Source organism: Lissotriton helveticus, chromosome 9 (assembly GCF_964261635.1).
Source record: "Lissotriton helveticus chromosome 9, aLisHel1.1, whole genome shotgun sequence".
Classification (NCBI taxonomy): Eukaryota; Metazoa; Chordata; class Amphibia; order Caudata; family Salamandridae; genus Lissotriton; species Lissotriton helveticus.
Genome location: NC_136070.1, coordinates 75,836,097 through 75,849,047, shown reverse-complemented (window position 1 = coordinate 75,849,047; position 12,951 = coordinate 75,836,097). Strand labels below are relative to the sequence as shown.

At 43.7% G+C, this 12,951-nt stretch overlaps 1 protein-coding gene across 1 annotated transcript in view; it reads left to right on the top strand.

The window, feature by feature from the left end:
- Window positions 1-12,951, top strand: part of SPTB (spectrin beta, erythrocytic) — a 271,974-nt gene that overhangs the window by 229,357 nt on the left and 29,666 nt on the right. Inside the window, exon 27 of the mRNA XM_078659516.1 lies at window positions 4,168-4,306. Within this exon, the coding sequence (XP_078515642.1) occupies window positions 4,168-4,306 (139 nt within the window). The remainder of the gene's footprint in view (window positions 1-4,167; window positions 4,307-12,951) is intronic.

Sequence of the window (12,951 nt, the reverse complement as noted above, 5' to 3'; positions counted from 1 at the left end):
AATATGCCCCACTGTTTTTTTTATATATTACAAGACGGATCAACAATCATCCATGTTGTAAGACCTGGCCATAAATCAATTCATCCATGGTATTAATATATTTGGAAACCCATATATTTGGTAAATTGTAATGCACAGAAAAGTTGGAATATATAGGTCCAGGTCAAATATCAATAAGGCGTCGACGTTTCGACTCGACTTGGGGCCTGATGGTGAATTAAGCCTGGGCCATGCGAGTCTTCATCAGGACTATAAAACAACGGGCAACCTTAAGTTTGTGGATGACCCCTCACGACGGGGGTAGTTCTAGTGTTTTTATTCTTTTTTCTTTGTCAATTAATGAGGTGTCCTCCTTATCTCCTACAAGGTGGTGTCGCCCACAAGGAAGGATCACTCTAGGATTTCTCTTTAGTAGGCGGTGAGGTCCCTGTTCAATAGGTTGCACGGGATGATTTAATTGGACTTTTTCCTTCTCCAAATCACGGCGTATTGATGCTTTTAACTATAAAACAACGTGCCTCAAAGGTCCTCTCAAAGTTGGACCGCTAGCTAGAGCAGCATCTCCTCGGCTCAATGGGTGTCTCGCGTCTTGGCCAGTACGCGACAACCTAGATAATCTAGCGAGCATGTTTTAAAAAAGAAAACAGAGAACTCGCCTCTCTTGGAGTCATAGATATAGAGGAGTGAAACCGGGCAAAATTGTAGCGGTAACCATACATTGTGGAGTCAGTGATCATTTCATTGCCCCCTGATTATCTTGTTTCCTGCTTTATCTGGTCATCAACCTGTCCATAGTGTGTATCAGTGTTAATGTTGTAATTTTAAAAAGTGCTTGTTGACATCTCCTGTTCTTGGTGTTCATTTTTCTGATGTGCTTTGACACACTTTTGAGGAAACCCCCTGCTGTGCCGTTTGACACCCTTCTGAGGTCCCCTTGGTTAGAGGAAAATGAGATGCTGACTCTCCATTCTGGAAATTTAGTTTCACAAATTTTGATCATGATAGACATTTGCTTGTCAAAAGTGGAAAGACTGTCATGAAACTTGACTTTGGGGGAGAGTTGCAAGGCAAGCTGTAAGGTCTGGGAATCGTGACCATCAGCATTAACTCAAGAAGAGAGTACAACAAACAGCTGCTGAGGCTGTGTAATGAGAACTTTCCTTCTAGTAATAAAGCTTGGCGGGGGTAGTCAAGGAAATACAATGAGAGGAAACACTTGCACCAGAACCATCTAGGTTAGTAAAGTACATAAAAGGTGCACAGTCCACCTGCAAGAAAAGTCCTAAAGGGAAAGATTTAGCCCCCTGGAGGCTCCAACATAAGGCAAATCAAATTGAACTGTCTCAATATTGGATCGCAAGATGTACTGTTAGAGATCTACTGGAGGCAGGGAAATTAAAAAGAGGGGATGGAGAAGAGGAAGCTACATTTCATTGATCGGAGTGAAGGAAAGTGAAGTGACACTGGATTCTCTTGGGTGCGCTGAATAATCCCCATGTTAAGAAGAATTCATGCTGAGCCTGAGTGAATTGTTGATAGAGATTATTAGTTTTCCTCCTGCGATGGACAACACTTTTAAGGGACTGTTGAATGATCTGGAAGTTTGTCATCTCAAATATAGCAAGATTTACTGCCTGAGTGGAAAGGCCTTTCTTGCAGTCCATAGCTGGCTAAGGGGAAAGATGGGCCAAGGGACAGTCAAAAGACATGATCTTAAAATAGTAAGACAATGATTGGCACTGCAGGGAAGAGACATTCCTCAGACAGGTCAAACCGCGTTGACCTTATGTTAAAACTAAATACACTGGCGAGCTTACTGTCAAGGATGAAAATTATTACAGAAAAAGTCCACCTCTGGGGCAGGCTTTGCAGGAACAAGGGTCATCGAAGAAAGATTGCCCAAAAAAAGAATTTGCGGACACGCATTGTAGAACCGGTCAGTGTAAAATATATCCGTAGAATTCCAAACAAGAGAAAACATAGAAGAGAGCGGCGTCTGCCAACATGGGAAGATGTCAAAGAACAAATTAAAGTAGTCTTCTGCTATAAAGCAAAATAAACTGAAAGAAGTCCTGAGCCTGCAAAAGATGAGAAGCTGACCAACAGGCACTTGAGGTCAGGGAAGGCAGGATTTGTGTCCTCTGTAAGAAAACAGTTATTCTCTTATGGAATGTGGCAGCTGTATCACTGCAAGTATTGCAAGAAATTGTTTGCCGCACATATCTGTTTCATTTCATTTAACTGAGAGCAAAGATTGCATGGTGTAATACATGGAACATCATTATCATAACCCCGATGTATATCCACAGTATCCTGGTGCTCTCAAAAATAATCCCTTATTCAGTTTACATGGACTGTGTCTTAACTGGTAGTGATTTTTTACCTCAAACTATTAAACTTGTGAAAGCAACAATACTAATAATTTAAATATAATCAAATGAAAGATGAACGTGCTCGTGTTTTCAGAATGTACACAGGATTGGTGCAAAAGCCTTATTTGACCCCACAACAATAAGCAAATGCTTTCCTTTTGAAGTCCACAGCACTGTTCCCAGCTCTCAGAATCCAGAGACCTGGTGTGTAGACTCCTGCTCTGGAGCCCCTTCTTTCTCACGTCTTAGGAGGGAACTCTGCTTTCGGAGAAGAAGTAGGAGTAAGACATATGATGGGGAGCGGAGCACTATATAGTGCTGCTTTGACAGAAAAACTCCTGTTTGTTGTAAAAAATAAAAAAAAATGGAATATAAGTGTCCATGTATTTCTTGGCATGTCTAACACCTGCAAAAGGCAGGTTGAAACATTCTCACAAAAAGTCCAAAATTCTTGAAAAATAGGGGGTACATGGCACAGTGTTACCACTTGCACAATGTTATTCCCCTTTCAAATGTGAAAACTTGCAAACACCCAAGGAAGCTGCAGTTATCCAACTTTGTATACATAATACGGGAGCAGTATGTCCAGACCACATTGATGGGCTGTATGTGAAGAGTGAAGGAAGGAAAACAGGGGAACCCTACTCACTATGGAACCAGGGTAATAGTTATATAAGGAAAAACAACGGTTCCTGTGGATTGATAAGATACCTTTGCAATAAAGGAGGCAAAATTGCAATATTTTAGAGGGTAACTCAATGACAGAGGGTGAAGGAAAAACTAACACAGGAGAATTCATGTAACATTTTAATACATTTTTGGACCAAAAGCAATATAAACATAATTTGAAAATCAAAAAACTTTAGTGCATTGTGTCCCAAGTGAGAACAGGAACCCAAAGTTAAGTGACAGTGTGAATTTCTATATACAAGGTTTCCACAATTTTTTAAGTCGACCATTAACAAGAATAATCTCTATGTAGACGGCAGCAATATGCAATGACATGCGCTGTGTAAGGGTTCGCTTCTTCTGTGTGTCGACGGCGTTTCGACCCTATAGTCAATGTAGGGTCTCTTCAGGACTAACGATGAAGCGACATCTGAGGATGTAACTGGGCAGTCTCGTGAATTGTGTGCCACACGTGGAAAAATAGAAGAAAAGAAGTTACTCACATTAGAACCCATCTGGGTACTCAATATGAGGAAAAACTGCCAGTAAAATGATTGGAATGCGGCCAGATGGGCTCAGGGCGTACTTCGCTACAGCCGTAGCGGGGGAAATCCCTTTGGTAAATATTAACCAGTGACAATTCACTGTAACCAGAATGTAGATAGATAGGTATCTACATTCTGGTTACATGTTATGTTTATATTGCTTTTGGTCCAAAAATTTATAAAAATGTTACATGAATTCTCCTGTGTTAGTGTTTCTTTCGCCCTCTGTCATTGAGGTACCCTCTAAAATATTGCAATTTTGCCTCCTTTATTACAAAAGTATCTTATCAATCCACAAGAACCGTATGTCAAGAGTGGGCAGGGAAGCTCTAAAGGCGGTGAGATGAGTAAAAAAAGAATAAAAGAAAACAATGTTTTTGAATCATTTATTTTACAAATGTATGTCTCTACAACCTCTTTGTGGAAATGGAAAATGATACATGTAAAACTAAAGTTTAGAAACCGTTCTGTAAATTACTTTAGCAGATCATTGACAATATTTTTTGACCCAATGAAAAGTCATCTTTATTTTTATGAAATATTTCAGATCAATGATTTTACATTCTCCTTTCTCTAAACAGAGATGTGTCGTCCGTTGAGCTCTTATTGAAATACCACCAGGGACTCAAAGCAGAGATAGAGGCAAGAAATCCGAATTATTCCAGTTGCGTAGATCTTGGGAACCTGTTGCTGGCTCGCAAGCACCCGGCTTCAGAAGAGGTGAGAGTTTTTTTCCTAAATGAGCCTGATTCCCAGAGGTAGCTTCCTTGTGGTTCTCTGAATTACACTAGGAAAAGGCACTAGGAAAAGGCGGCTGTAATTTATATTAGATTCACAAATGATACTTGTGTAAATTCACAATATTGCAACCACACATTCTGCTAAATCATAAATAGATTAAACAATTGTAGTTTTAATCTTAATATTTACCATTGTGTGTTCCCAGTGGTAAGTCGTTAGAGTAAGTAGGGTACTCCTATGCAAATGTGACTAGATACCCAGCTTAAAGTGGCAGGTACAAATAAGCATTACTGCATTTCCCACCGCTTTTCCACATTAAAATTACACTTCGGAGATCCAGTTGTACGTGTTGCAGGAAGTGTGGCACAAGTTGCTAGTTATTTGCAGCTCTCATAGAGGGCAACACTGTAGGAAAATGTTTGAAACAGAAATGCAAGAAATCAAATGACATAATAAAAATTCAAATTTACTAGCACTAAGATGTAATAAAAAAAATTATTTGCAAGCACTAAGATGTTATAAAATATCAAATTTAACAGCCCTAAGATATAATGGTATGTTATAAGAACCTTAAAAAGCTCTCGTACACCGACCGGTTTCATGGCGCTGGGAGCACTAACAGCAAAGCAGGAATGCAGTTAACCGTGGGCTTGTCTGAAAAGCCATAGGCCTCATTTATGAGAAATGATGCATCTCTGCGTGAAAGCAGCGATGCGTCACTTCTCAGTACGCACTCCTTGCGACATGATTGATGCGTCATATTTATAATATGACGCATCATGTCGCAAGGAGTTACAGGTACGTCAGTATTTCTGACGTATGTGTAGGCGCAAAAGTGACGCATTGCTGGAGTGTGTCACAAAAGTGACGCAACTCCAGCAATGTGTACTTTCACATGGGCAAGTCCCATGTCGTTAGTGCCTGCGTCAGTCTTACGCCTGCCATGAAGCAGGCGTAAGATTTTGACACATTAGCGGCCAAGAAATGGCGCAGTGAAATCTTATAGTTTTCACTACGTCACTTCCATGACCCTTTCTTGCGTCAAAACGCCCCCCTTGCATACATTATACCTGGCGCAGGTATAATGTGGCGCAGGGGTTTACAAAGTGACGCATCTACCTAGATGCATCACTATGTAAATATGACGCAACTAGGTGCTTTTTTTACGCCACTGGTGCGTCACAAAAAGTGATGCACCGGCGCGGCGTAAAAGTGACGCACAGCCTCATAAATGAGGCCCCATGTTTTTAGCAAGGTTCTGAACTGCACATAAGAGGTTGCTGCTCTTACGTTTTCCGGGAGAGTTCCAAACACCGGGAGCCAGCACCGCAAACCTGGATCCCACCAGTCTTTTCCTATCGAATTTGGGAGCCTCTACTAGATGGAGGCCGTGCTGATCTGAGATTACACTTGGGGATGTGGGGCCAGATGTACGACCAAGAAAATTGCTTGTTGCAAATTGCGTCTCTTTTGCAAGGCGCAATTTGCGAGTTGCAATTTCCGATGTACAACAGTATATTTCACACTGTTTGCGCTTCCCAATGGGGTCGCAAATTGCAAGGCTCATTAATATTAATGAGCTTCTCACAATTTGCGAACCCATTGGGAATGACAGCCCTCCCAGGAATGGTACCTTGCTGGGCTCAGCAGACCACCATGTCTGGGACTGCTTTCTAATAAAGCAGCTTTTTTTTTAATGCAGCCTGTTTTTCTTAAAGGACGTGGTTCCCCGTAATCCGCATCCTTCAGATCCTTCGAGTATTTGGGGAAACTACTGGGCTATGAACCAACCCCTTCAAATCTATACTTTTTCCCGTATGCGGTGACCAGAAACGTCAGACCTGGGCCTCACAACTATCCCATGCCACAGATGGTTTTAAATTATTGGGAGTATTCATATCGCCGCGTCCCTTGACTTCGTGGACGCATAATATCATTCCATTGCTCCCCGCGATCCGTAACAAAACTACAGTATGGTTCCAATTGCCTCTATCTTTATACGGGCGTTGAGCCATTTTTAAAATGATGTATTTAACTCGTTTATTATATCGGCTGCCGAACTTCCCATACAATATCCCCCATTTATGACGCAATTAAATGTGATCCTAAATAAGTTTTTATGGCAAGGAGGGGCGATTCAGGTAGCACTTCACACGTGCACACAATCAACCTACTGCAGCGGTATTGCGGCAGCAAATATATAAGCATATTATTCCACATCCCATCTCTTAGTTATTAATAAGTGGTGGTACGGATCTCAGTCAGATCCAGTGTATGCAGTAGAGCGACTGGCAATGAAAGACACCCCCTTGCAGAAATTCCTATACAGTTGGATTGATCTAGACACCCTCCCTTCGGCTAGTAAGATCGTCATACAACTATGAAGACATATAGTGAATTTCATGGGCTGGTGGGAGAGACTAACACAAACAACTCCCCTTTGGCAGGGCACATACATACGCTCAGCCTGTGCTCTGGCCGGCTTCCGTAAATGAGACCTCATTGGAATCTCCACCTTAGGAGACATCATGCATGGCTGTACACTAAAGTCCTCAGCAATTGCAAACTGAGTTCCACCAACATAAATCCCAGTTCCACCGATATCTGCAACTGCAACATGCTTTAAACCATCACATCCGTCAATTGGGGACCCTACCAGAGTTTCACCTACTAGAAGGTCTTTTATTTATGGGGGACATTGGGGCACACAAGATCAAACTAATTTACCAGACATTAATCACTCACACACACAACACATTACATAAGACCAGAGCAGCGTGGGAAGTCCATATGCCGACCTTGACAGACGACGACTGGGCGGAGGCCCCAGCCAGCTCCCGACATTCCTCACGATACTACCTCATACAATTTAAGTACCTTCACCGGGAATATTACACTCGATCCCGGCAATGGAGGATGGGAGCTATCCAGTCCCCCTAATGCCTTCGATGTACAAATGAAGAGGGCTCTTTTCTCCACTCGGTGTGGAGTTGTGTAGTGTTACAGCTGTTTTGACGTCCTGCCTGGGCCGGGTGCTGGCCTGGACCATCCAACTTGACACCAGAATGCTGCTCCTCCATAGCACAGAGGAGATTGGAGGAACCCGTTATAAGCGGCACCTCCTGTTTTTGGGCCTAACTCTAGCTAAAAGGGACATATCTCAGGAATGGAAAGCGACCTGACTGCCGAGCCTAGGGGGATGGAAAAAGGCAATGGATAGGTGCATGGGTGCCGAAATCATAGTCTTTCAAGCACCGGATGCCCACAGAAGCACAGGAAAATATGGTCCCGCAGGGCGACATATCGGGGCATCGACCTAAACCCCCCCCCCCCTCCCACCCCCCCGGCCACATTCAGATCTTTCATAATCCCGCTAGGCATAACATGGGTCATATTAACTCACCATAGACAGACAAAATTGATAGCTAAAAGACACGCCTTTAAAAATACGCAATTACGAATAATCAGCAGGGTTCGGTGTAGTTTGTTAATTATCCAGCCTGGTGTTCTACAGGCAAAGTTGTTATGGAACGATAAAATCATTTACATTATGTCTTTTGCTTTATATGTAATGTACTTGTTGGGCCCCACCCATTTTTTATCTTTAAAAACAAACAAAATGTATTGTGAAAAAAAAAACTTGTAAGCAAAACAAAACATTTCTTGAACCATTACAATGCAGTGGCGAGCGACACTATGTTATGCATCTGTATCCCATGAAACCTAGATTTGAAAAGAGGTACAAACTGGAGCATTGTGAACACTTTTGTACTTAAGAAAATGTATTTTTTTAAACCTACACTGGCTGCCGTTCTAAGACAGTACCATCTTCAAAACCTGGTTCAGCAGATATAAAGCAAAAATCAACTGTACAATCCACCCTCCACCAAAGAGAAAAGTTGAATATGTCTAGTGTGATGTGGTCAACACATCACAAGAAGCCAGGGCACTACCAGATTAGAAGTCAATGACTGCATAAAAAATCTAAAATACTGAAAACCAAGTCTTCTCTCTCTACGCATGCATGATGTAGAAATCCTCCATATAGCAGCCTTACTTATCGACCCAATTTAGAGAAGATCTGAAGGCACAGCTCTTCAGTCAGTGTTTAGGGAGAATATAATGAAAATATCTTACTCCTTCCCTGCTTGAATATGGGTTATTTTCCCTCCCTCTCTAATTCTTTTCCCTCTCTCTCTCTAACCCAGCTATGTACATGGTCTTGAATTGTCTAACCTCCCAATGCTCAATCCTGAAGCCTCAACATACAGCATTACTCTCAGCTAGGTTTGATATATGTAAATACCAACCTATACATTCATGTGCATGCCAGAAATATTCGGAAGTTTAAAGTACAAGGTGAGGCTTGAATTGGGGGCTACAAACAAGCTATTGTTTAGAGCCTTCATAGCCACTGCAACCTCTTCAACCCATAGCAAATGTGTAATTCCTTCTAACACTAACTATTGACATCACAGTGCAAGAGCTATGTCAGAAGTCTAGCACCTAACTGGTCAAATGGCCTAAACCTGGCCAAAAGTGATCCCCTGACAAGTCCCTAGTCTAGATCACCGCTGGGGTACATGGACATCATGCTGCTTATACGTGGCTGCTAACCTGAACTATAGCGCCATTATAGGTCACCACCTAAATCACACACAGTGCACCATGATTCTTTAAGGAGCAAGCAAACTAGTGGCATCCGTTGGGCACCAAGTTAACCTTAGTTCAAGTGCGTAGATTTTTGAGGTCCTAGACAATATAAAGCTTTTCCACTTGTACACTTCCACTCCCCATCAACAAGTTGATCTTTGCAGCAATTTGTTACAGGCTCCTGGCACCCTCTTGTGGCCAACTATTGTGGTGACGCAAGGCAGTTTTTTACAGAGGCCTTAACGCCGCATGTGATTGTTCCCAGTCTAGTGAAAAGTTTCAGTACAGAAGGGCCCACCTTTTCAAGGCGGTTTCTCTGGTACAGTGTGTGTCAATCGGAGCAATGCATCTTCATGCAGCAGGATGCTTGGACTTCTGCACACCCACTGATCCCACAAACCATTGTCTGGATGCACTAATGCCAAATCCTATTTGCAGCACATTAGCATATCCAGTCTCCAGTGTGAAACTGGCAAAATGACATGCCGTAGTGCATTAAGCATGAAAAACATCTGCATCACATGCAGGAGACCTCAGATGACTTCTGCATCATAGAAACCTGACAACTTGTTTGAGGAACTCATACTAAGTATGGATTCTAGGGACGTATGCAAACATATTCTGAAATTCAACAATTGTCTGGTGCACTAAACGTGCCCTTTTTGCATGGAAAACTCAGTGGTATAGAAAGTATGCATATTGAAACTGTGCATTCGCTGATAATGTATAACAGTTTGCAACAGTTATATGAAATTTCTGGCTGGATAATGCTGGCTTGGTTTTTCATTTTTCCAAGGTTGGTCAAAAATAATAGCCAATTTGTTGGGCATTTGTGGTTCCTTTTACCGTCTGTCTGCCCCATTTGGTAGCCTCAGGGCAGACAGATGCTACTGGACCCCATCCACAGTGGCCAATGTCATACTATGACTCTGAAAACTGAGCCAAGTACAACCTTTTCCCCACTTGACTCTCAGGGTAGCGAGGGTGAGCAGTTCAAGGCTTCTCATGGAGGTAATATGGGAGACACGAGCAATTCTATGCCTGCTCCGGGAGAGGTGCAGATAGCAACAACTTCTCTCAAAGGTCCAATGCACATCTGTGCAGTGGCTTTTACCCCTGCTGCAAAAGTCTCAAGCATACGCGGCAGCCTCGTCTGCACACCTTAGTCTCTTGTCCCAGATGCAGGGTAAGTACTGTGTGTATCTGCTGGTTATCAATGCAGCTTTAGCAGTGTGGAGTATGTGGATCATGCTCCTGCCCTCGTGTCAATCGTTCTACTCCTGCGGAGGTCGCGACGGCAGGTTCGAGACGGCATTCGTGGGAAGTGACTGAGGCAGTTCAGCGCAGTAATCTACACCTTCAGCAGTGACCGCCTTCCCAGTCGGTTGAAGATGGGTTCAGATGCAGCAAATTCATCTGCGGTAACAGACTTTTGTCAGCTGTAGCCTTCAAGCCAATCAGGGTTTGCCACTTGGCGACGCGGTTTCACTCTGTTACATCAGCAGTGCAGCACAAGCCGCAGTGGACTGCTAGGCATCATGGTGGTAATTGCTCTGTAACAGTCGTACTGTGGCTCGCAGCGGAATCATGCAGAGACCAGGAGGACTCTTCACAGCACGGGTCACTCCTGACCTCCTTCTCCGGAATAGTCGGCTTTCTTTGGGTGCTCCATGTACCGGGAACAGGATGGGCTTCTCCTTCGGTACAGTCTATCCTCCAGCAAACCACACATGGTCCTTCAGGCTCCCAGCAGGCAGAATGGCTCATAGGCACTTTAGGCAGACTATCGGCTCCTCTAGTGGAAAGTGTAGACTTCAGATGATGTGCTTTCACTTCTGGTAGACAAGCTGTGTGGGACACACCAGCCACGGTTACACATCCGTTCGTCAAGTAATCTGAGCAGCACTCCCTTCCTTGGTCAAGAATAATTTGGATTGGAACAAAGTGGGTTGGTCTAAATCCCAATTTTATACAGAATTTCCAAACAGGGGATGTGGATCCAATGTCTAAGGCTTCAAAACTAGTTTGAGTCAATTCTCCTTCAGATGTTATTTTCGTGATATTCTTCAAACTCAGCCTCTGTGCAAAATGATGGCTCTCATATCAGGTAGCAGCAGGACTGGCTCCAAGGAGTATCCAAAACATGGGCTCATTGAAGTGTGACATGTCTGCACATGGTTGTCATCAGCCTTCCTGAAGCAGCTATCAGACACAGGCTAAAAGCCAGTCCTTATCTAGAAGACGACCTCACCTTGAACAACAGAAAATTCAGTTCCAACCCTACCCCCTACCATCTACCAAATTAAAAAAACAAAAAAAACAAAAATTGATACTTGTATAGCGCACTACTCACCCGCAAAGGTCTCAAGGCGCTTGTACGAATACCGCTGTGGAACCCATCCTGGCTTTCCCTGTGAGGTGTCCACTCCTGGGCACCCCCAAGGTGGAGGCCAGGCATCCTTAGCGTTGTGGGGGCAGTTGTGGAGATTAAGCAAGCTATTGCCCAGAGTTGCAGAGTGGGACTCCATGATTGGAATAGGCACAGAGGCGAGAATTATCAGGTCCGTGGAATTTTGAGCCTAAGACCCGCCGAGGCGGGGAATTGAACCCTGGTCCCGGGCTAGACCTCTGCATCAGGGTCTTCCACTCTAACCATTGAGCCACACTTCTCCACCTCTAACCATTGAGCCACACTTCTCCACAAATTACAGTCGTCACATAGAACTAATCAGCGCCCATTTGCTAATAAGGCCCTCATTGCATTTCTAGAGGTAGCCCTGTCTCCATCCCCGCTCTCTGAAGTGTATGGATCTCCACTGTCCGCCCAGAGGAATGCAGGCAATACACTTCCAGTGTCTCGGGAAGATGCCATCATCCTTCTCTTTAGCCAAGCTTAATCAGGGGCATCGACAATAGATCCCACTGGCACTGCACTTAGACTCACACATCACGCACAGTTCTACCAAACATTTGATACACACTCACTGTACATACACACACTATGCACATACGATGTTGGTGGAAGGTTCTGGGTTTCACATAATAGCAGAAGTTTACATGAGAGCAGCTAGTGGCCTTGTCTCTCTCTGGCGCAAACAAAAAAGGTCTGGTCACATTATTAGTTCACATAACATGGCATGCTGTCACAACCACTGTATGTGATACAACCAGGACTTGGACACCGTGACAGCACATGCTATGCACCTCTCCAGGTTACAGAACAGGTTCTCAACCTCGTATCACCATGGAGAAGACTAGGGGGCATATTACCAAGGAATAGCGATATTTATCGCTAAATGCGCTTAGCTAATTTATTTTTATCGCTGCATATGTTAGCGGAGAACATAATGCTATTAGCAACGTTTTCGCCATTGTGCTAAAATATCCAGCGATAGCGGTGAAATGCGTGAATATCGCTGAGAATACAGCGATATTCACGCATTAGCTACGAAATGCTCTTAGCCATGTTATCCACCTCCCATTGGATAACATGGCTAAGAACTGGTATGGGCAGGTGTTAGTATTTGGAGATATTCGCGCTTAGCGCGAATATTTCCATCGCTACGCCTGCCTTGCTAATAGGCGATAGCGACGTTAGCGACTGCTTTCAGTCGCTAACTGGCTGGGTACGCCCACTTTGCCTGTCATTAGTGATAAACATCGCTGACATGCAAAGCGGGCCCCAAACCGCTCGCTATCGCATAAAAGCTATCGCTAACATCAGTTAGCGACAGCTTGCTAATAGGGCGATAGAATTATCGCCGCTTAGAGGCCGAAAACGGCTGCTAAAGCTGCGATAATTGCCTATCGCCCTGCTTGATAATATGCCCCTAGGTCTCTGCGCCCATGCTAGATAACTGCAAGGGCCTTCTCAATGTCAGGCTGCTATTTACACTTTACATGCATGCAGAGACAAGTGATATCATCAACCACTGCACCAGATGTTAGCACTCTTGAGAAAAATATGTTTT